This window comes from Cupressus sempervirens, chromosome 8, assembly GCF_028749045.1.
Source record: "Cupressus sempervirens isolate cs-2001-9-10 chromosome 8, ASM2874904v1, whole genome shotgun sequence".
NCBI lineage: Eukaryota > Viridiplantae > Streptophyta > Pinopsida > Cupressales > Cupressaceae > Cupressus > Cupressus sempervirens.
In genome coordinates this window covers 730,498,455-730,522,147 of record NC_143125.1, presented here as the reverse complement: position 1 = coordinate 730,522,147, position 23,693 = coordinate 730,498,455, and the positions used below count along the sequence as shown (strand labels likewise).

The window sequence follows — 23,693 nt, the reverse complement described above, 5'->3', positions numbered from 1 at the left end:
TAAACTTCTAAATATAAAGTAGACAAATAGGATTATCTAGGGCAGTTCCAATGGTGCATATGGTGCCTTTGGTTTGCAGATTAATGTAATTAAAATGCCCATGTAGCTATAGCATGTTATATTTCTGAATATTGTAATGTTGTTCCATTTAAGATAATAGAAAGCAAGTGTTTTTGTTCTTGAACAAATGTTTGATTCTTGCAATTTGTTGTTTATTTCTCTATTGGTTTTGTGTTTGCGTTATGAAGGGGAGTACCCTTCATCAGTAGAATCTACAAAAACTCAGATTTTCAAGTTAACAAATTGCAAAAATCTTATGTCTACTTATATTTTTCCTATTGGAAATCAATTTCTAGAGGTTCTACTCAATTTTTGTGATAAAAGATGAATGAAAATAAATAGAACCCTCCAAAGTTAGAAAGCTTGGATGCTAAAGTTCATCAAATTTGTTTTCTTTTGTGAAAATTTTCCAGGAACAAAAACGGAAAACAAATGCAAAAATAACACAATGTTGAAAGAACTTACATTGGAACGTGAGTATGATAAGACATAACAAGAGGAACACACAATAGCTTTGCAATTATAAGGGCGCCAAATACCTGAAAACAACTCAAATGATCTGTTTTTGAAAATGAATGTATCCAACAAGGAAGTACCAAGTAGTTAATATCATATTACAGTACTAAATAATGCTCACCATAATTCCTGGAGATGTACAGTGTATAATGTCAGGTTTAAATTTTGCAATTTCACAAATAATACGGGGGCTCAATGCCAAGGATAGGGGAACTTTTGAATACCAAGGACACGGAAAACTGCACACCAAAAAACATATAAATATCATTAATTTCAAACTTCAAGAAATTGGCATTGTAAGAAAGTTTGATTATCCCTAAAGAAATATCAATAGCTCTTGATGAAACCCAACAGTTAAAAGAAAAGAAAGATTGATAACATGACATAGATAGTGGAAACTATGAAAGGATATGAACGGAGATATCTATGTCAATTTGTGAAGTGAGGCAGTCCAGTAAAGCAGGTGAAAAATCATGTATGTTTATTTTTTGATTTTAGATAGGGCAACTCAAAGAAAACTTGTATAAGTTTGCCTTTAAACTTTTTATTGCAAATCTAGTAAGAAAAGCAGCTTCTAGAGCTAACAAATCTAACAAAAAAATTAAGAACCCATTTTTTTTTAAATAAATTATACCCAAATCAAAATGCAATAAAATTATAAATGCATAAAAAAGACTCTCCAGAGCAAGTAAAGACTAGCTTAGAAAACTACCTGAAAAAAGTTTGCCAGATTTTGATTAAGACTGGTGATCTAATCCTATCCAATTAAGCAGGCTTTTGAATTTCACATTTTAAATATTTAGCAGCAACTGCGGTAAACAGTGAGAAACTTACCTTCTTTCAACCACAGGTATTCTCAAGGAATGCAGCCGCTAATATTCAAAACCTAAGTTACCGATTCGGATGCGGATTCCGAAGCGGATTCCGGAAGCGGATACGGGATGCGGGGTTTTTTTTTTTTTTTGGATGCGGATGCGGGAGGAAACGTATATATATATATATATATATATATATATATATATATATATATATATATATATATATATATATATATATATATATAATATTATAATATTAACATATGCAACGAAATGCAAGAAATATACCAAAAAAAATCATTTGATAAAGCATAATATGACTATGAATCTATGATACTTAACAATTAATTGAACCCTTAAACAAAATTCAAGATATTTCAAAATTCATATGATATTCATTTATCAATATCAATATGTGCTTGTCCAACATTAGCGTTTAGTCTTGACTCTTAAACAATAAGTTCAAATAGGTCATGTTCAAGATTCCAACAAAATATTTAAAAACATGGTAAATGATTGAAGTCTGAAGATTCAATCAATCAGAGTCTGGCTCTGAATCATAGGGATTTGCAAGAAAATCCACATTCTCATTGTCATCTCCAACTGCTGAAAGATCATTTGAACCAAGCATGGTTCCACTTATGCTAGATGCACCACGTGCCACACTAACATCATCACCGTCTCCAACTGTAACAAGATCATGAAGTGTTGCATCCAAATCTGCACACTCAGGGGCTATATCCCAAAGCTTTGTTGCCCCTTCCTTGTAATGATCATTCTTACGTGACAAAAGACGCAAGTTGGTGTGGACAAAGACCAAGTCCTCAGCTTTCTTGGAGCCTAACCGGTTGCGCTTCACCGAATGGATAAAGGAGTATGTACTCCAATTCCTTTCAGCAGCAGAAGAACTAGCAACCTATATAGTTGTCACAAAACATACAAATGAAAAGCAAATTAATTTTATAGAATGTGTGAAACACTAAAGTCTATAATGCAAGTGTAAACATAAAATTTTAAAACAAATTTACAAAACAAAATAAAAAACTTACTTGTGATAGGACTTTGATTGCAAGAGGTTGAAGATGCTTGAAAGGTTGACCATACATGTACCACCATGTGATAGCTCCCATTCTATTTTGGTCCTTTAGTGCAAATGGAGAATGCTTTAACCCCGAAGCAAACAACCCAAATTCTTCCCTCACTTTTTCATGCATTTCTTCCAGTGGGAAGAGTCTTGAAAGGGCTTTGTGGCACCCCTCAGCAACCTCCTCATCCGCAAATGGTGCAACTCTACCCGGCATACCAGCCATCTCCTCACTATAGTACCTAGGAGATAAGGCATATGCAAGGAGGTGCAATGGGGTAGTCATCTTATTCCAGCGATGGTTGATAATTGCTTGCACTTGTTTGCATAAGGCTTCACATTGTGTGGGGTCACTCTCATGTGCTTGTATAGAATGTTTTACCTTCTCAACCATGGTGTCCATGTCATCATACACATCCCCTAAGCAAGGTGTATCTGTATCAGCAAAACGGAGCATAGTCATGATGGGCTCGGTGAAATCCAATACATATGCCACACGAGCCCACCAACTCTCATTCAAGATCAAATTCCTGATCCTTTGTGCTCTTTCTGAATTTGAGATCTTCCATACACCCCATTGATGACCGATGACCATTTGACTTAATGCATCTTTTACCTTGAGTCGTCTCATAACGATTGTATGAGATGCAAAACGGGTCTCAACAACCTAAGCAAATTAACAATATGTCAATTGACAATATAATTAAAAATTTTAATTTTTAACTAAATTACAAAACCATCAAACTTGGTAATTTAAAAAAATTAATTTACCTTCAGCAACTCCAATTTGGAGTATGCTCTAAAAATGGATTGTGACATGTGATGGTTGGTCACAAACATCTGTATGTCCTCCCCCTCTTCATATATTTTCTTCACCCAATCTACTTCAGTGCCAATCCTCTGCATGATCAAGTTAAGGGAGTGAACAGTGCATGGAGTCCAAAAAATATGGTCGTACCGACTCTCAACTAAAGCACCCGCACCCCTGCAATTTTTGGCATTGTCAGTGACCACCTGTACCACATTCTCACTACCCACCATCTCAATGGCCTCAATGAGAATTCTAGAAATGAATTCCGAATCCTTCACTTGCCCTTCACAATCAATGGCCTTCAAAAACATTGCCCCTTTGGGGGAAATTGCAATCACATTAATCAGTGGCCGGTTTCTTGTATCCTTCCAACCATCTGACACAATAGTTAGACCCGAAGTTTTCCAAAAATTTTTGATTGGTTGAAGGTCTCTCTCTATATGTGCCCTCTCTTGTTGCAATAAAGTTGTACGCACCTTTTCATAGCCCGGGCTTGTGTAGTCAGTTGGTGATTCTTTGATTGCTGCCACCATTTCCTTCCAATATGGTGATCTCACCAAGTTGAAAGAAAGCCCATTCGCATAGAGGCAACGTGCAATAGCTTCATCAGCGCGATCTCTTGCCCCCATTTTAAATGCGGTGTCCAATGGGCCTCTTTTACGGGTTGAAATTTCCACTTCTTCCTCATCCTCTTCTGGCACAGGTACCTGCAAGAATGGGTGTTGGGAGGATGTCATTGGTTTAGTGGGTGTCTTTGGCTTGCTCTTTGAGGAAGGACCTTAATAGTAGCTTTTTTTTGATCTATTGATCAATGCATCAGCAGCTTCTTGTTCTCTTACAAATGAAAGTATTTCCGCGCTAGTCATCCCAGTACCATTTTTGCCTTTGCACATTCCAAATCCTTTGCCAGCAGGGCCCATAAAATGAAGCTTCACTCGAGAATATGAGCTATTGAAAGGTTTTCCTTTGTTACTTTGACAATAATATCACTTCCAATAGTATGAGCCACCTCCTGAAACTTGTGATATCCGTGTTGTATGTCTCCACGAAGGAGAACCTACATCAATTTTGAAATTATCAGTCCCTTCCCCTCCTTGGCCCCCCACTGAACTTTGACTAGCACTACCACCGGTATCCATTCTTGCCTAGTTTTTTGCAACCTATTTTATAAGAAAATAAATAAATTTTAATTAGTTCCTAACAACGATGAACATCAATGATCATGCATACAAGTGGAAAGAAGTGAGAAAAACTACTAAAATAGATACCCAAAGTTGCTTTTACATATCTTTCAAAAAAAAAAATTTGAAAAAAAACTTTAAAAAAATCTTCAAGAACTTAAAAAAATCATCAAAAACTCAAAAAAATTCATCTAAATACTCAAGAAAAGGATTGATCACTTACCTTGAATGGTTTAAACTTCTTTGAAAAAGCTATCTCTCCCTCTTCGATCGATCCTCTTCGAAAATGCTGAACTTAGCTTCACAATGAAGGAGTGGCTGTAGGTGCAAACAAAACTCTAAAATGACTCTTGTGAATGCTTCTATGTTGTCTTCTAGGGTTGTTTTAGGGTTTTATTGTGAAAAAATGCTTTTAGTCACATGTTGTTTCATAGTTTTAAGTTAAAATATACTTTATTTTATTAGTTTTCCGCCTAACTCCCGCGGATGCGTCCGGATGCTCCCGGATTCCCTGCGGATGCTGCCCGGAAGCCACTCGCAGGCATCCGAAGGCTTCCCGCATCCGTCCATATCGGATGCGGAAGCCAGGGGGCAGGGCCACGAATCGGTATCAGAGTTCGAAACTAAGCTATTAATACAATTTTTATGAATTGTAAGAATTAACAGACCAAACTGTAAATGCCATGAGAATAGATGATGTACATGTTTTTATGGTCATAATAGAACATTTAAACAGGTGATGTTTTCATTTGGGTACATTTTGCAAGCACGCTCATATACCACATGCAGGTACATTTCAGGTGAGCCCCAAATTTAATCAGGTATTCACTCTGGCAGCCTTGAGTTTAAACTAAATTTTTTCATTAGTCTTCTTGTAATTAAGTAAAGGTTTCAGTCAATCTAGTTGTTGAGCCATTCTTTGGAATTCAAATTCTCTTAATTTTTGGTAGCATAGATAAGGAGTAATTTGGTTATGCAATGACCTTTGCAGTCAGAATTATTGCTCCAACTTCTCACCTCAAAAATGTTTTTGACCCAAATTTTTAAAAGATCTAGTTCTCAAATTCAATGGAAGCTGATATACCTTTCCACAAACCTAATTATTATAGGCAACTTTTGTTAAAACTAGAGCCCAGAAAACTATGAAGATAACCAGCAATAAGATTGAGAGAAAACTGAAACAAAAAACACCACAATTATCCTGTGAAAATCCTTCGAGAATGAAAGGGAAAACCCAGCAACACAACACAAATATATCTTTATTGATAATGAAAAGTTCAAGTGTACAATATCATTTGCGTGATGCGAATATATAACAATAGGAGAGACTCTTCACATTATAACCGAAGGTCTCTTGAGATTCCCATAACTCCTATGATAAATTATAACTCTTCATATATTCATTCCTCAATGCATGTGAATGACACATGTCATTTACAAATTAAACTAAAGTGACCTTTTCAACTGAAGATGACAATAATGGTAATAACATCCAGATTTTGAGAGATAAAGATCTCTATCGCAGCTACAAACTTTAACACTCCCTCTTAGCAAGAGAGAGATCTTTAGCTGAATAGTCACACAAAACTGCAACCAAAAAAATGTCAATGATAAATTATGATCATACAAATTCAAAACATAATTCATGGATTTACTCAACATGAAAACCAATAACCATTACTCATTGTTAATAATCATGGAATCACTCAACATGACAGATTTCTTCACAGCTAAGCCTTTAATCACCGACTCTCTCAACATGAATTGTCATGGAATCTCTCAACATGACATCCAACTCTCATCACGGAATCTCTCAACATGATGACATCATGGACTCTCTCAACATGATGTTCACTATCACATAATGAAAAAGTTATCATTGTAGATCTTACAATCTTATTTATTCACACAAGAATAAAACAGGCATAACAAAATAAGACTTAGTTCCACTTAAGTCTCAAATCTTACAAATACCACAAGCATGAAAATGATGGAGATTCCATAAGCACTCCTTCTTAATTATGAAGCCTCCCTCTGAATCTTAAATCTCCCTCTAAAGCTCTGCATCTCCCCTCGAGCTATAATTCATATCTTGATGCAACCTGCAATCAAAAATTTAAATATACTTCCCAAATATAAAACTCAAAATATTTATCTATTTGAAAAATAATCCTCTTGATCATGCATGCAACCATATATAGCACTAGAATAATGTATGCAACCATAATAAAATATAAAATAAACTAACATTATACTGATTTCTGAGCAATAAAAATAAATACTTATCTCTTTTATGATCTATACCCAACAAGAGACCGACTTAAGAGCTCAAGATGATATACTTTTAAAAATACCCATAATAGCCTTTTGATTGACTCTAGTCCGGGTGGTCTTTCTAGCTTGATACACAACCCAAGTGTTCATAAATTTATCACTATCTTTTAACCAGACGCGTCCATTGCCTGAATCTCTCACCATACTATACTACTGATTGGAACAATTTCCAGCCTCACAGAACTACTCACGGCTAAGACCAATCTATACTTTTCCTTTCTTCGATAATTCAAAAGTAAATTCTATTAATTTTCTATTAATACCATAATAGAACTATGCCTCTAACACTCTAGCTGAATCCCTTAACGGGCATGATTTAGGCAACTCGGGTAACATTTAGACAAACTCTAGCAAAAGATGAATACAATGAGACAATAATCATGCACCCGATGACAGTTACACAATGTAACAATTCATAAGTCAATGTCTTCAATACGTCTCATGAAATATTCTCTTCAATAAACACGATCCACAAAAACAAGAAGGAAAAATGACCACAGCAAATCACACATATGAATGTGGAAATCAAATAGTCGAATCAAAAAAGATATATTATTCCAGTCAATTCATGCAACTTCATGCCAAAGCACAAAGATAAGGAATGAAAACTAAACTCGTTGCAAGAATGGACCCAAGATATAAAAAATAGCAATCCTGAGAATACGAGACGTGGCAATCGGCAGTTATTTTCTCCAGTATTTGACACACAATTGCACTTACATTTGTAGGAGTAGCATTGAATGCCGCAAGAACCACAAAGCCACGGGCCACCAGGGCATAAAGTATTGCCATGCGAAACCTTCAAGAATTGAATCCGCAACCTTTGAAACAAATTGGAAAGTTCAAAAAGGAGGGTTTTGAGTTAAAAGATAGAGAGGGAGAATGGCACAACCTAATAGGCACGAGGATTGATCTCAGAATCTCCTCAAGACAAAGAAATCTCAGCTATTGATATTGGGAGGGATGAATGGAATTTGTATTTTTCGATCCTTGATTTCAATAGGGAACAGGTATGCATGTGCTTCCTTGCAATTTCTCCTATAAACCAGAATCAAATACCATCCACAAATATACTGGAGATCCTTGACTTCTCATATGAATTGAGATTCTAAAGAGGAGATGACAATAAAGCTAATGACGGAGATTAAAAAAACAGTACCAAAATGGCAACACCTACATCAACATATGATCTGGAAACCGACCAAGAAATATTACTGAAAAATATAACAAGCGAAGTTACAACAAGAAGTTCAAATACCAGAATTTCTACGCTTCATAAAATAATGATATAATGAATTGACAACTCCTCCATTGAACAAATCATTTACACTTTTCAACTGTAAATAATCTGAAAACACAAATGAGAAGAAAGAAAAGAAAATTTCCTTTAATGTTGTTATCAAAACTAGGCTCTGATACCATGCTAAAACTAGAGCCCAGAAAACTATGAAGATAACCAGCAATAAGAAAGAGAAAAAACTGAAACAAAGAAGACCAGAATTATCATGGGAAAACACTTCAAGAATGAAGGGAAAAACCCAGCAACACAACACAAATATATCTTTATTGATAATGAAAAGTTCAAGTGTACAATATCCTTTGCATAATGCGAATACATAACAATAGGAGAGACTCTTCACATTATAACTGAAGGTTTCTTGAGATTCCCATAACTCCTATAATAAATTATAACTCTTCAAATATTCATTCCCCAATGCATGTGAATGACACATGTCATTTACAAATTAAACTTAAGTGACCTTTTCAGCTGAAGATGACAATAACAGTAATAACATCCAAATTTTGAGAGATAAAAATCTCTATCGCAGCTACAAACTTTAACAACTTTAACCTGCTCTTATCTTTGGATGAAATTTTGGCGCAAAAACTTATAATAAAGACCCATACAGGGAGAACAAGAAGAATCATCAGTAAGTAATTTATTGGTTAGATTTATTTCCTTTATTTACTCAAGGAGTTTTAAAAATATATTAGCAGATTTCTTGTCTAATCCTTTCAATCTGAGGGTTTGACTTTTTATGTTACATCCCAATTTTTGCCTCAAAATTTATTTTTTAAGCTAATATAGCCGTTGAACCAAAATAATTTCTTGTGCTCAGTTGAAATTAGTCATTGTTTTATCATGGTAGTTATAGCCGTTGTTTTACTTATTCTTGTTCATGTGAAATTGAAGCAGTTATCTTTAGCCGTTGCATTAATCATGTGAAATTGAGTCAGTTAAAGTTATAGCCATTGTTTTACTTATTCTTGTTCATATGAAACTGAAGCAGTTATCTTTAGCCGTTGCATCGATCATGTGAAATTGAGTCAGTCAAAGTTATAGCCGTTGTTTTACTTATTCTTGTTCATGTGAAATTGAAGCAGTTATCTTTAGCCGTTGCATCGATCATGTGAAATTGAGTCAGTTAAAGTTATAGCCGTTGTTTTACTTATTCTTGTTCATGTGAAATTGAAGCAATTATCTTTAGCCGTTGCATTAATCATGTGAAATTGAGTCAGTTAAAGTTAGCCATTGTAATTATGTGAAAATGAAGACAGTTTGTTTTCTTATGAATCAGTTAGTATTTATGATGAATTCTCCTAATGATATTATATAACAAATTATGAGACATGAAAGGATGTTTTCGCGAGATTTTTGTTCTTAAAGGTTGCAGGAGGAAGATCGGAGAAAGAGGGGAAGCATTATGAAATAAGGTCATCAGAATGGGATGGTCATAAGATTCAATCATCAGAACTGACAGGTTTGACCTAAAACTGCCTTGGCAAGTTTATTAGGGCTTGACAACAAATTTTCTTGGTGAATCCGCATGAGCTAAAACTAAAGCTAAAAATTAATTAAATAATAAATATAAACAAAAAAAATTATTACCTTAAATAAATTTATCAAAAAAATAATATCATTTGATATTATTTTACTCTCTTAATTAAGATTATAAATATATAAACATAAAATGGCACCTTTACATTAATTTTTTCTAATCAAACATAGCCACCTTATGCGTACATATTTATAAACCTAACTAAGACAATAAAATAACATAAAATAATATTATTAAAATTGACCCTTCATCTTTCCTCTTCCTTTCGTTTTTTTTTCCTATTCTTTCTTTTCAATTTCATAAGTCGAAAATGATCTTGTAACAGAGGAAGCCGTAAGGCCGGGTTCAAAAAGATAAATAGACTAGCCTTGTCGTCTATCGGGCAACCTTGGTTAGCTGACTCACATCCATTCTGCAATTACCCGCTCATTGCCTTGCTCATGTCTATCATTCTGTTTAGTTTGAGAACCTTTAACATCTGAAACCTGACTCCATACAAACTCCCAACGTTACCTCAAGTTTCTAAGTAGACGGCAGAACCTATGTACCCTTTGTGATTGTAACATTACATCTTGGAAGCCGCGGAAGTCTAGAAAGGAAGTTTGATTACAGAAAGAGCAACCATCTTCATAGTTGTGTCACGTAAGGAATAGTTGTGATTTATTTAAATCTCTTTTCTATTACCACGTCTAGCTGAGTCGACATCAAAAGCTGATATCTCTTTTGTTATGTCTTTCTTATTACAATTATAGCAAGTCGAATTCCTCTCTGTAATTACTTGAATAGTCTTAGTCCTTCTTAAGATTTGTGATATCTATCCATGTAAGTAGCATAAAGATTAAATTCTTTGTTGTGTAAGTCAAAGGTCAATAATATCCAACTGTTTGAATAAATTAAAACGTATGCCTGTTCCTTGTGATTAAAGTCTGATAAGGAGCATCTTTTACAAATAACTGTAAAAGATCATCAAGAAAATCATTTGGCCAATGCCAGAAAAGGTGATGTAGGTGCATTTCTTACAATAACAAATGTAGGTTCATGTACCAGTGAGTCACCAGCTGATGGCCCGAAAAATGGTGATAAGGAGTTAATGAACCTGTTATCAGTTGAAAACAAGAAGAAAATCAGTAACTTAAAAATTACATAAACAGATTAAATACATTTAGCTCATGCGGTTTTTACTTTGAAAATTAGTTGTCAAGTTGAGTGGTGGAGATCGGGTTTCTAAACCCACTTCTAAAATCCTTGGCCAAGGCGATAATAAGCAAACTTGCCACAACAAATGGATCACGTTGTTGTCCTAATGCTTCAATTATTCATTCGATAGCTGTTGGGACCTCAACCCACCTGAATACTCCGATGGCTGGATCAATGAACGTCCCATGCTCGACCTCAAGGTAGGGAGGGCCATTCTATTAAATTAGAACATGTGGGGATAAGTAAAAGCTCTGCAGTTGGGAGGTTAAGCCAATGATAACATTTCTCCTCTCACCAAAGTCAAGCTTGAACAATTAATTGGAAAAAGTCTCTCAAGTAAATCAGTATGTTTCTTAACTTAAGAGTTTGTAATTTTTTTTAGCTGAAAGATTTTTCTTTGGAATAGATAGTTGTTAGCTTTTGTAACATGTTAAATGCATCCTTTCATTCCAGTGTTTAGCCTAGAATTAAATTTCAACATTTAGATTAGGATCAATTTCAGTAATTAGATTAAGTCTGAATATCAGTAAATTGATTAGGTATAATTTCAGTTTTTAGTTTAAATTTAATCTCAACAATTTAGACTTGACTTATTTTCAGCTGAATATGAAATTTGATTGGGAATGAAATGAAAACAATTCAGTTAGTTAAAAGTTAAATGTAGTTATAAGAAATCCTGATGTTACATATGGTATCAGAGCGCTGGGTTCAACACTGAACCTAGGGCACATCACGTTCTTGAAAACTAACTAGTTGAAAACAGATACAAGATGTTAGTACGTAGAACGCCCCGCAAGAAAACACGACATCCTATTTTCCCATACCTCATTAAGAATATGACAAAGTACAACTATTCTTGCTGTTCCGAGCCTCGGGATGATGAGACCTTGAACCAAGCCATATGACGAATGAAGAAGGAAAGGATTCGATGGACCCCTGCCAATAAGGCAGCGTACAGGAATAAACTGATTCAGATTTGGAATGCTCAGCGGAGCAATTTCCTTCTTCATTTTCATAGATCATGGATGGTACGAGACATGTACCAAACAGAGCCAGAAGTTGCAAACAAAAAATAAACATATTATATGAATATAAACAACCTCATTAGAGGAATTTTGTAAATAAAAGATTGCTTTGTTGAGCAATTTTAATTAAAAGTTTTGCTTTGTTGAGCAATGAATATTAAAATAAATTAAAAATTAAAAAAATTGTTGATCAATGGAAATAAATTATGTAATTTTGCTTTGTCAAGCAATGGATATGTAAATTTTGCTTTGTTGAGCAATGGATATAAATTTTGCAAATTTTCTTTGTCAAGTAATGGATATTAATGATCAGCATAGATGTGCAAAGAAAATCAATATTGTTTTGTAGAATGATTTTTCCTTTTTCTTAGTTAAGCAACAATATATATATATCTATATATATATATATATATATATATATAATAAACTTAACTATGTAAACTAACAGGTACAATTCCTGAAAATACAACATGAGTAACAACGACAATATGGAAAACCGAGAGATAGTTCGAGAGAACCATCAAACCTCTAACGAGCTATTACTTCAAATTCTGCAAGAAACAACTAAAATTAGAAGCTTTGGACAGAAGAATGAGCAAGATGGCAGCTCAAATGGGACAACATCGCGAAGAAATGCAATAAACACCTAGAGCCGAGACTGAAGTCTCAGAACATAATAGAACCCCCTCCCCTAAGCAAATTGATAAACAGAAGAAAAACGAAATTGTGGCTGACTTATCAGCTGATATTAAGACAATTAAACCTCCTAAATTCTCGGGTACTGATTCTGGAGAGGAAGCCAAAGCATGGCTAACAGAGATGGAACAATACTTTGAGATCCGAAACTTCTCTGAGACCTCAAAGCCAGTTTGGGGCATATACCAATTCACTGGGGAAGCAGCAACTTGGTGGGGAAACACCAAGGTGGAATTGAACATTAGATCTAGTGATATTACATGGGAAAAGTTTGTAAACATATTTAGAACAAGATGGTTGCCTCAAACTTTCTATGACTAGAAACTAATTGAGTTTCAAAATCTGAAACAGGGGGAATTATCAGTTCATAAATACTAGGAGAAATTTATCAAGCTCCTTAAGTACGTACCACCCTACCAGCAGGATACCAATCTAAAAGTAAGAAAGTTTATCATGGGATTGAATAACAGAATAGGGGGAGCCATAGATGTCCTAGCTCCACGAACCATGGAAGAAGCTTTGGAAAAAGTTGTTCGCCAAGAGCATAAGGTTAAAAAGGATGATTCTATTAAGGACAACAAAAAAAAGACCAATTGGAATTCAGAAGGCGTTGAATCTGGACCACCAAAGAAACAGTTTAAGGACTTAAAGAACAACAAACCTGAAAACAAAAGTAATGGAACCAGAGACAATCAAGGGAATTTTTACATAAACAAAAACGACAAGAATAAAAAGAAAAGAGGACCACCGGGAGGTTGTTTCATTTGCAAAGGAAACCACTTTAGAAGACAATTCCCTAACCTCAATCAGCAACAACGCCCTTCCCTACCACAGCGACAACAGGTTTTTCAACAAAGAATTCATGCAGCCTTGGATAACAGACAAGCAGAACAGCAGTTAGGTCCCATCGAAACACCAGATAAGATTTATGGTAACCCCGTAACTATTCTTATATATACTGGAGCAAAAAAATGTTTTATTTTACCTAGATTATTAAGTAAATTTCAAAAAAAGATCTGGTTTTATGGCAAAACCGTGGACAATCGAATATGCAAATCAAACAAGAGCCAAGGTAGAGCAATGCTTGTTCGAAGCCCAAGTTGATTTTCCAAACTTCTCCACAAAACTAAATTTATATGTGACACCATTAGGATCTTATGACATTATTATAGGAATAAATTGGCTTAGCGAACACAAGGCTAAGGTAGATTGCCTTGCCAAAACAGTAAATTGTGTAAATAACCAAGGCAAGCCCACAAGCATTTCAGGGGTCAGACATGAAATAAGAGCCCAACAGATTTCAGCAATGCAGCTTAAGAGGTATGGAAGAAAGGGCTGTGAAATATTCGCAGTAAAAATTGAAGATTTAAGGGAAACCACATATGGGGATGATTATATTTATGAAGATGGAAAAATTAAGCAAAAACTAAAGGAATCATTTGAAGAAAAATATCCCTATCTAAAGAACGATCAAGATGTATTTCCTGAGGAACTTCTAGGATTACCTCCTTCCTGAATATTTGATTTTTCTTTAGATTTATTACCAAGAGCAGAACCTATATCCAAAGCTCTGTACAGGATGACCATCACGGAACTTATGGAATTGCAGATTCGATTACAGGATATGTTGGATAAGAAAATGATTTGACCCAGTGTCTCACCATGGGGAGCCCCCGTATTATTCGTAAGAAAGAAGGACAGAACTATGAGGCTATGTATAGACTACCGAATGCTTAATAAGGTCACCATCAAAAATTGATATCCGTTACCAAGGATAGATGATCTTTTTGACCAAATGAAGGTGCGACTGTATTCTCAAAAATTGATCTAAGATCAGGGTATCATCAGTTGCGAATTAAGGAAGAGGACATACACAAAACTGCCTTGAAGACTAGGTATGGACATTATGAGTTTACAGTGCTACCATTTGGATTAACTAATGCCCCTGCAGCCTTCATGCACTTAATGAACAGTATATTTCACGATTGCTTGGACAAATTTGTGTTGGTATTCATAGATGATATCCTCATTTATTCTAGAAATGAAGAAGAACGTCAGAGGCATTTAGATGTAGTATTACAAAGACTTAGAGAACATAAATTATACAAAAAATTATCAAAATGTGCCTTTTACCAGAAAGAAATTCAGTATCTAGGGCATATAATTTCAGCACAAGGCATAGCAATTGATCCATCTAAAATCAAAGCAATTAAAGAATGGCCCATACCCAAAAACGTATCAGAAGTCAGAAGTTTCATGGGGTTAGCTGGATTTTACAGAAAATTTGTTAGGAACTTCTCAAAAATAGTTTATCCAATCACATCACTTCCGAGAAAGGGAAAGAAATTTTTTTGGTCAGAAAAATGTCAAATAACTTTTGAGTATCTGAAGGAAAAACTAACTACTGCACCTATTTTAAGGGTACCTGATCCGCAAAAAACTTTTGTGGTAATCACTGATGCTTCGGGTGAAGGGTTAGGGGGTGTATTAATGCAAGAAGGACAAGTCATCGCCTATGAGTCTAGGAAATTGAAGAATTATGAACAAAATTATGCACCACACAATCTAGAATTAGCAGCCATAGTTCACACTTTACAAATGTGGAGGCATTATTCAATTGGAAAACCCTTTGAGCTCCGATCTGATCATCAAGGCCTAAAATACATTTTCACTCAACAAAATCTGAATGCTGGACAAAGGAGATGGTTAGAGTTCTTATCAAATTATGAATTTGACATAAACTACATTAAGGGAAAAGAAAATAAAGTAGCTAATGCCTTAAGTCAGAGAAGACATATTTCAGCCATGACCAAGGTAAAATTTCAATTAAAGGATCAGATCTTACAGCAATTGGAGCATGATGATTTTTATGCAGAAATCAGTTTGGCGCTTATTAGAGACCCACAGGACCCCAAGTATTCAGATTTTAACTTAGAGGGAGATGGATTGTTGAGATATCACCACAGGATCTATGTACCCAATCATCCTGAGTTACGAAGATTAATTCTAGGGGAGTACCATGCAACTCCATATTCAGGACACCCAGGAGTAACGAAAATGTTATCTGACATAAAATCTTTATACTTTTGGAAAGGAATGAAAAAAGAGATAATTGAGTTTGTAGCAAGTTGTTTAGAATGTCAGAGTGAAAGCAAAACATCGATAGCCAGCAGGATTGTTGCACCCAAATGAAGTACTCGAATGGAAATGGCAAGTAATATCCATGGACTTTGTACAAGGGTTGCCTATGACCAAGAATCAGCATAACACTATTTTGATTGCGGTTGATAGATTGACTAAGGTTGCACATTTTATTCCAGGGAAGTTATCCGACAGAGCACTTGAAATAGCCCACAAGTTCATGAAAGAAATTTTCAGATTACACGGGGTTCCAGAAAAAATTATTTCAGATCGAGATACAAGAATAACTTCCAAATTTTGGCAGACATTATTTTCAGCCTTTGGTACTAAATTGAATATAAGTTCAGCTTATCATCCTGAAACAGATGGTCAAACAGAGCGAGTGAATCAGGTATTAGAAGACATTCTAAGGGTTTATTGCATGGATCGGCAATATCAATGGGAAACGTACTTGCCCTTGGCTGAATTTGCATACAATAACTCATACTAGTCTTCAATTAAAATGGCACCTTTTGAAGCCTTATATGGCCATAAATGCAAAACCCCAATAAGTTGGAATCGATTAGAGGACAAAATCATTATTGGACCAAAAATGCTTCGAGAAATGGAAGAACAGGTACTCCAGATTCGTCAGAGGTTGAAGGAAGCTAATGACAGGCAAAAAAGTTATGTTGATGCGAAAAGAACACCCAGGGTATTTGCAATAGGAGACAAGGTGTTATTAAGAGTTAAACCTCAGAAAAGTACTATTAAGTTCGGCAAGAATGCTAAATTGGCCCCCAGATATGTAGGACCTTTCGAAGTTTTGGAGGTTATCAACCCAGTGGCCTACAGGATTGCTTTACCGCCAACCCTTGTGAGGGTGCATAACGTCTTCCACGTGTCTTATCTTAAGAAGTTTGTTAGTCACCATGAACACTTGATTGATTGGAAACTATTGCAGGTGATAGAGCCAAGGGTGGTAGAGGTAAAGCCACTCAGAATACTCGAGGTACGTAAGCTGCGCTTCCGAAATCGAGAAGTAACTCAATGCAAGGTCCAGTGGGACCAATATACAGAGGATTATGCTACGTGGCAAGACTACCATGATATTTTTCAAAAATACCCCTATCTATTTTACGAAACTGGAAACTGAATACTCTTTTTCTTTTATTTTAAACTTTAAAAAAAACTTGACATTATTTCATCGTGGACGATGAAAAACCTAAGGGGGTGGGTATGTTACATCCCAATTTTTGCCTCAAAATTATTTTTTTTAAGCTAATATAGTCGTTGAACCAAAATAATTTCTCGTGCTCAGTTGAAATTAGTCATTGTTTTATCATGGAAGTTATAGCCGTTGTTTTACTTATTCTTGTTCATGTGAAATTGAAGCAATTATCTTTAGCCGTTGCATCAATCATGTGAAATTGAGTCAGTTAAAGTTATAGCCGCTGTTTTACTTATTCTTGTTCATATGAAATTGAAGCAGTTATCTTTAGCCATTGTATCAATCATGTGAAATTGAGTTAGTTAAAGTTATAGCTGTTGTTTTACTTATTCTTGTTCATGTGAAATTGAAGCAGTTATCTTTAGCCGTTGCATCGATCGTGTGAAATTGAGTCAGTTAAAGTTATAGCCATTGTTTTACTTATTTTTGTTTATGTGAAATTGAAGCAGTTATCTTTCGCCGTTGCATCGATCATGTGAAATTGAGTCAATTAAAGTTAGCCGTTGTAATTATGTGAAAATGAAGACAGCTTATTTTCTTATGAATCAGTTAGTATTTATGATGAATTCACCTAACAATATTATATAACAAATTATGAGACATGAAAGGATGTTTTGGCGAGATTGTTGTTCTTAAAGGTTGCAGGAGGAAGATCAAAGAAAGAGGGGAAGCATTACGAAATGAGGTCATCAGAATGGGATGGTCATAAGATTCAGTCATAAGAAATGACAAGTTTGACCTAAAACCGCCTTGGCAAGTTTATTAGGGCTTGACAACAAATTTTCTTGGTGAATCCGCATGAGCTAGAACTAAAGCTAAAATTTAATTAAATAATAAATATAAACAAAAAAAAATTATTACCTTAAATAAATTTATCAAAAAATAATATCATTTGATATTATTTTACTCTCTTAATTAAGATTATATATAAACATAAAATGGCACCTTTACATTAAATTTTTCTAATCTAACATAGCCACCTTATGCGTACATATTTATAAACCTAACTGAGACAATAAAATAACATAAAATAATATTATTAAAATTGACCCTTCATCTTTCCTCTTCCTTTCATTTTCTTCTTCCTATTCTTTCTTTTCAATTTCATAAGTCAAAAATGATCTTGTAACGGAGGAAGCCGTAAGGCCAGGTTCAAAAAGATAAATAGACTGGCCTTGTCGTCTATCGGGCAACCTTGGTTAGCCAACTCACATCCATTCTGCCATTACCTACTCATTGCCTTGCTCATGTCTATCATTCTGTTTAGTTTCAGAACCTTTAACATATGAACCCGACTCCATACAAACTCCCAACATTACCTCTTGAGTTTCTAAGTAGACGGCAGAACCTATGTACCCTTTGTGATTGTAACATTACATCTTGGAAGCCGCGGAAGTCTGGAAAGGAAGTTTGATTACAGAAAGAGCAACCATCTTCATAGCTGTGTCACGTAAGGAATAGTTGTGATTTATTTAAATCTCTTTTCTATTACCACGTCTACCTGAGTCAGCATCAAAAGCTGATATCTCTTTTGTTATGTCTTTCTTATTACAATTATAGCAAGTCGAATTCCTCTCTGTAATTACTTGAATAGTCTTAGTCCTTCTTAAGGCTTGTGATATCTATCCATGTAAGTAGCATAAAGATTAAATTCTCTGCTGTGTAAGTCAAAGGTCAATAATATCCAACTGTTTGAATAAATTAAAGCGTATGCCTGTTCCTTGTGATTAAATGCATCCTTTCATTCCAGTGTTTAGCCTAGAATTAAATTTCAACATTTAGATTAGGATCAATTTCAGTAATTAGATTAAGTCTGAATATCAGTAAATTGATTAGGTATAATTTCAGTTTTTAGTTTAAATTTAATCTCAACAATTTAGACTAGACTTATTTTCAGCTGATTATGAAATTTGATTGGGAATGAAACGAAAACAATTCAGTTAGTTAAAAGTTAAAAGTAGTTATAAGAAATCCTGATGTTACATTTTATTAATGGACCTTTCTGTATAGAAATCAAGAACCCTGGCCAATTGTACCTAACCTCCACCAGTGATACTAAAGGGCGATTTATAACATGATCTAGTTGTGAAAGTAAGTTCCTTCTGCCAAGATGATCATCAGAAATTCCCTCTTCCAACAATGCAATACAGGATGTTGAAGGAAAAATAATTTATGTAAAACAGAACCTTAAAAGTCTTGACTGAGAAAGGGTCAAGACAACTTCAAAACTGTAGTTAGATGACCTAAAGGAAGATACATCACAAAGGGTAATGAAAGATGACTCTTTTGCCATAGAAGTATCCTAACAGAAAGCCTTTGAAAGAACTGTCGACAGAAATAGATATTGGAGACTGAAATCGAGGTAGCAAACTAAAAATTGTTTTCAAATTCAGATTTTGCAGAAACTGAACTAGAATCTTAGACTTGAATGTCAAAAGTAATGTGGGACCAAGGTAGACATGTATTCATAAGTTACTGGATATTTCTTCAAAATCTACTTGATAAGAAAATACATTCCTGAAGGATAACTCAAGTCTTATATGCTTATGTCATTTCATCACTTTCTGCAGAGATACAAATTGTTACAATCCCCTTGTAAGATTTATCGTAGATGCATTGATCTTCCTCATGAAGGGAAATTCCCCAGACAGAAAGACTTTCAGATTGGCTTTCTAAAGGTCATTTAAAATGTACAGAGTTAAGCCTATCTGAAGCTGTGGACCAATATTAAAATATAATTGACTGTTCAGTAAATTTTAAATTACTAGCTCTCATTCTTAATGAGAAAATTTCAAGCATTCTGGAGAGATGAAGCCAGTCTCTGTTCACAATAAAAGTAGTTACCTCCAAGATGCAAGTTAGATCGAAATCCCTCCTTAGTTAATCTCTGTAAAATGGGTGGTTCAGTAGATGGTTGACAATATTTTCTGCTCAAGTAGCATAGAGAAACAAAGAAGAAAAAGACTCATTCATCAAGGTTGATATAGCCAATACATATTATTGCTCCCCATATCAAAGTTGATGACGGTGAAATGTGACTTCTCCTGGTAAGTTTTGTTTTTGGAACTGACAAATCTAACATATTAGGATATTTCACACTCAGAAATGCTTCTTCTTACTATGATTGTCATGGTCCATAAGATATCACTTCTGCAAACAGTTGTTATCCTCTTGCATGGTCAACTAGTTAACAAATGAAGATAAGTTAAAGAAATGTGTTTGGAACTTGAAAATCTCTCATGAGGGAAAATATGATTCAGCAAGAGTGAAAAACTTATACAGAGCATCAAATCAAAATTTAATTCCTTTTAAATACTCCCACTTTTTCATGCTTATTGTTTACAAGGAATAATTAGTACACATTTGCATGTCCACAAATGGGTGGGGGGAAATGGGAGAGAAGATATGAGAAAAAACACCTCCATGACCCTATGACTTTTGCTCCGTAGAATTCCTGTGGTACTCCCTTATGAGTTGTCACGACAATAACCTGGAAGATATGTTAAATCAGACATTATTACTCAGCTAAAAAAGTACTTGTGAATATATTATACAAATAATAAAACATATTGAAGATGACACTGCTGTATGCACATATTTCATTTAAATAAAACCAACTAGCTGAAAATTTTTATTTAGGATAAGGTAAGAATCAAATTTGAGTAGTGCATTAGTATCAAAATACCTCATCACCCATTTCCCGTAGATATTTGATAAAATTCTGAAAGCGATTTTTATAACCTGAAATGTATCTGCAACCAATACATTCATAATATTACCAATGATCTTCATTTCATATAGAAGACAACCAAAACTCTTTCACAAAATTATAGCTTGTGGATAGAACTTTACATGATAGGAATACATATCTTCAATATCTTTATTATCTTTTTGCATAATATCTTTAATGGTTGCAAAGATTACATTGTACATGGAATTTAGTATTTTATGCATATATAATTTGCACAATGCACAATATCTTTATGATCCTTTTGTACAGTATTTTACTCTCCTTTGATACTCTTGTTTGGTTTCTCATTAAATTTATTTATATGCAAGATTTTATCCTTCTTAGTGAAATAAATATGCAGTATTTCTCTCTCTGGAAATTCAATGTCAATGGTCATCCTTAAGTTCATTATATAAAGATTATTTTAGTCTGGAGTCTCTAAGTATCTTGAGGAGCAACACACAACTTATACATGCATAAAACACCAAACTACATCTTCAAAATTACACTGAAACTAAGCACTACTGTTTTCTGCTTTAGTACACTTACTTCTTAACACACCATAAGTTTTATAAAAATAACATATTACAAGACATTCAGCCCTCCCTTTAGGATGAAATTATTTTGTTTTAAAAAATAAAAATAGAGTGGTTTTTTTAAGTTTTTGACTCAGACATCACAAGTCACCCTAGGATCCTACAAGTTCACCCCAAGAATGCCTAGGGTATCTCAAGTGGGAGCAAGGGTGAATCCAATGGTGAACCAATTCCCAACCCAACCATAGACTGGACCAATATGTGTGTGGGGGCTAACCTATGTATAAATACTCAATGAGTAAAGCACCATCTCATGAGTGCTTATGGGACAAATTGGGTTAGCAAGTTACTTGTCAACAAGTTATTGTGGCAATTTGACAAAATAAGTTGAAAGTTTACCAAAAGCTCATTGGGAAAAGAAGACTAATGCACCCATTAAAACAATCAGATTTGGTCATTTTCTTCATCGTCCAATTTGGCTATTCAAAGACAATAGTTGGTTGACACCATTCAAAAGCCCTTTTTTACTCTCATTTATGCAATATTTTTCTTTTACAAAATTGCATTGATTTACTGATAGCTGACTAAAACTAAAATCTTAAAGTAAGTTGTTGGTCCTAGTAATGGTTTAAGTGCGAGTTCATAGATTCAATTAAAAAATATTGTGGGATGGGTTTGTTCTAGGTTTCTACAAACACACAATAACATACATATACATATACATATACATACATATATATATATATATATATACTCTACAAAGTGCTACCTTGTACCTTTGGCTGACTTCATCATCTTTTATAGGACAACCCCAGTCAAAACAAAAAGGATCTCAGTACACTATTTTGAGACCCAATGCAAAGGCAAGATGTAGGAAAGTGTTCATTTGTTCCATCTCTCTCCAATAATTTTGTGTAGTTGTTTAAAGAAAGTTTCTTTAAGATCTTGCTCTTTCTAATTGATGATGGTCTTCATGTTCTCAATTAGTGAGCTGATGCCATCATATATCTCTCTAAAACAAGGCTTATCCATGTCAGTATAATGGATCATACTCAATATGTGCTCGGTGAAACTAAGGATATATTCAACATGATCCCATCAAATTTCATCTAGGACAACCCTTCTAATATTTGTTGTTCTTGTACTACTAGATTGCTTCCATAAACCTTCACAAGTCATCTTTAGACAATTTTGTCAGAGGCAAAATGGATCTCAGTAACTTACTTGAAAATCAAAATTAAAAAGTTAATTAAAATCAATCATACATGCTAGAGTGAAAGGATAGCATAGACTCAACAACACAGTGAGGATCAAAGATCAGAGCTATTACCAGCTTGTTGCCATTTGGTTTCTAGGTTGACTAGTATTTTTTTAAGAGATAGCATAGAAAACTAGCCAAACATTTCAATTGTGTACACATCCAAGTTATGTTAAATTACCTTTCGGACATTGTATTCTAGCGATCTTTTGTGGACAAAAATGCATAGGAGACTAAAATCAAAGGACAAAAGCTAATGGATCTTGAGGGCATTCTCGCTCCCAGAGTGCATTGGAGCATCCAGGTTCACAATATAGTTCAACATTTTAGTGATTACATCATTCTTGGATATTTATAGTTGTTGTTTTCTATTGTTGTAATGAAAATCATAACAATCCCTCTTGCTATGGAAATTAGAATTACATCAATATAATAGCTATGGGAATTTTTAATCCATCTATGCCATTGGTCAATGTATTTGTGTTGCTCGAGTATAATTAATTGATTTGTTTGGATATAGATTGGTGATAATTGTTAGTTATGTTCCAAATCTATTATTTTTATTAGAAATTATGAAAAGGGGCATTATAATGGTACCAAATCATCTTTCCTGCCATCCTATCGGTGTGTGGTGATGCAGGTTCATGCAAACAAGTGATAGGGAAATCAGGCACTTGCAAAGGGAAAAGAGGAAAGCGAAAGCTAGGGGTAATAAATATGAGTAAGCCCACTTCAAGGAGATTCTTGAGACTGAAAACAAAAAAACTGGCCAGAGAATTTCCCTCTACCCTGAGAGAGACAATGGCAAAGATGGTAAGGAATTTATTAAAAAAGAATTAACAAGCTGTTGTTGGTAAATCTAATGCAAAATATATCAATTAACCCAACTGTAAACACGCTTAAAGCCAAATTCTAAAAAGAAATGAGATAGGACACCTAGAAGAAGAGCAACATACACACACCAAAAGGAATAGCAAAGTATCATGTGGAATACAATGCCTTCGGTTTTTCCATCTATCAAGACTTGTCTTTTGTTGAGTATTAGAAAATGATGACAAGAAATGGACATAGGAGGAAATAGAATAATGAGCAGCCTCATAAGGACATTCAACATTGCTTGTGAAACATCAATATACCCATATGATGGATTAGTTGATTAACCAAGGCATAGTAGCAGAAGTTGGATACATTCAATCACTATCATAGAAGAGTTTAGTAGTTAAGGATTGATATTCGATGGGAAGGATCTGGAGATT

General features: G+C 34.5%; 1 protein-coding gene across 2 annotated transcripts in view; it reads right to left on the bottom strand.

Annotated features, from left to right (window-relative positions):
• SQD2 (sulfoquinovosyldiacylglycerol 2) overlaps nucleotides 1-23,693 on the bottom strand; it is a 42,562-nt gene that overhangs the window by 3,710 nt on the left and 15,159 nt on the right. Inside the window, exons 2-5 of one of the 2 annotated variants that reach the window (XM_089795167.1) lie at nucleotides 20,599-20,665; nucleotides 20,333-20,403; nucleotides 698-815; nucleotides 526-599 (exon numbers count right to left, since the gene is read on the bottom strand). In XM_089795167.1, the coding sequence (XP_089651293.1) occupies nucleotides 526-599; nucleotides 698-815; nucleotides 20,333-20,403; nucleotides 20,599-20,665 (330 nt within the window). The remainder of the gene's footprint in view (nucleotides 1-525; nucleotides 600-697; nucleotides 816-20,332; nucleotides 20,404-20,598; nucleotides 20,666-23,693) is intronic. The other variant, XM_089795169.1, reaches the window with a different exon arrangement.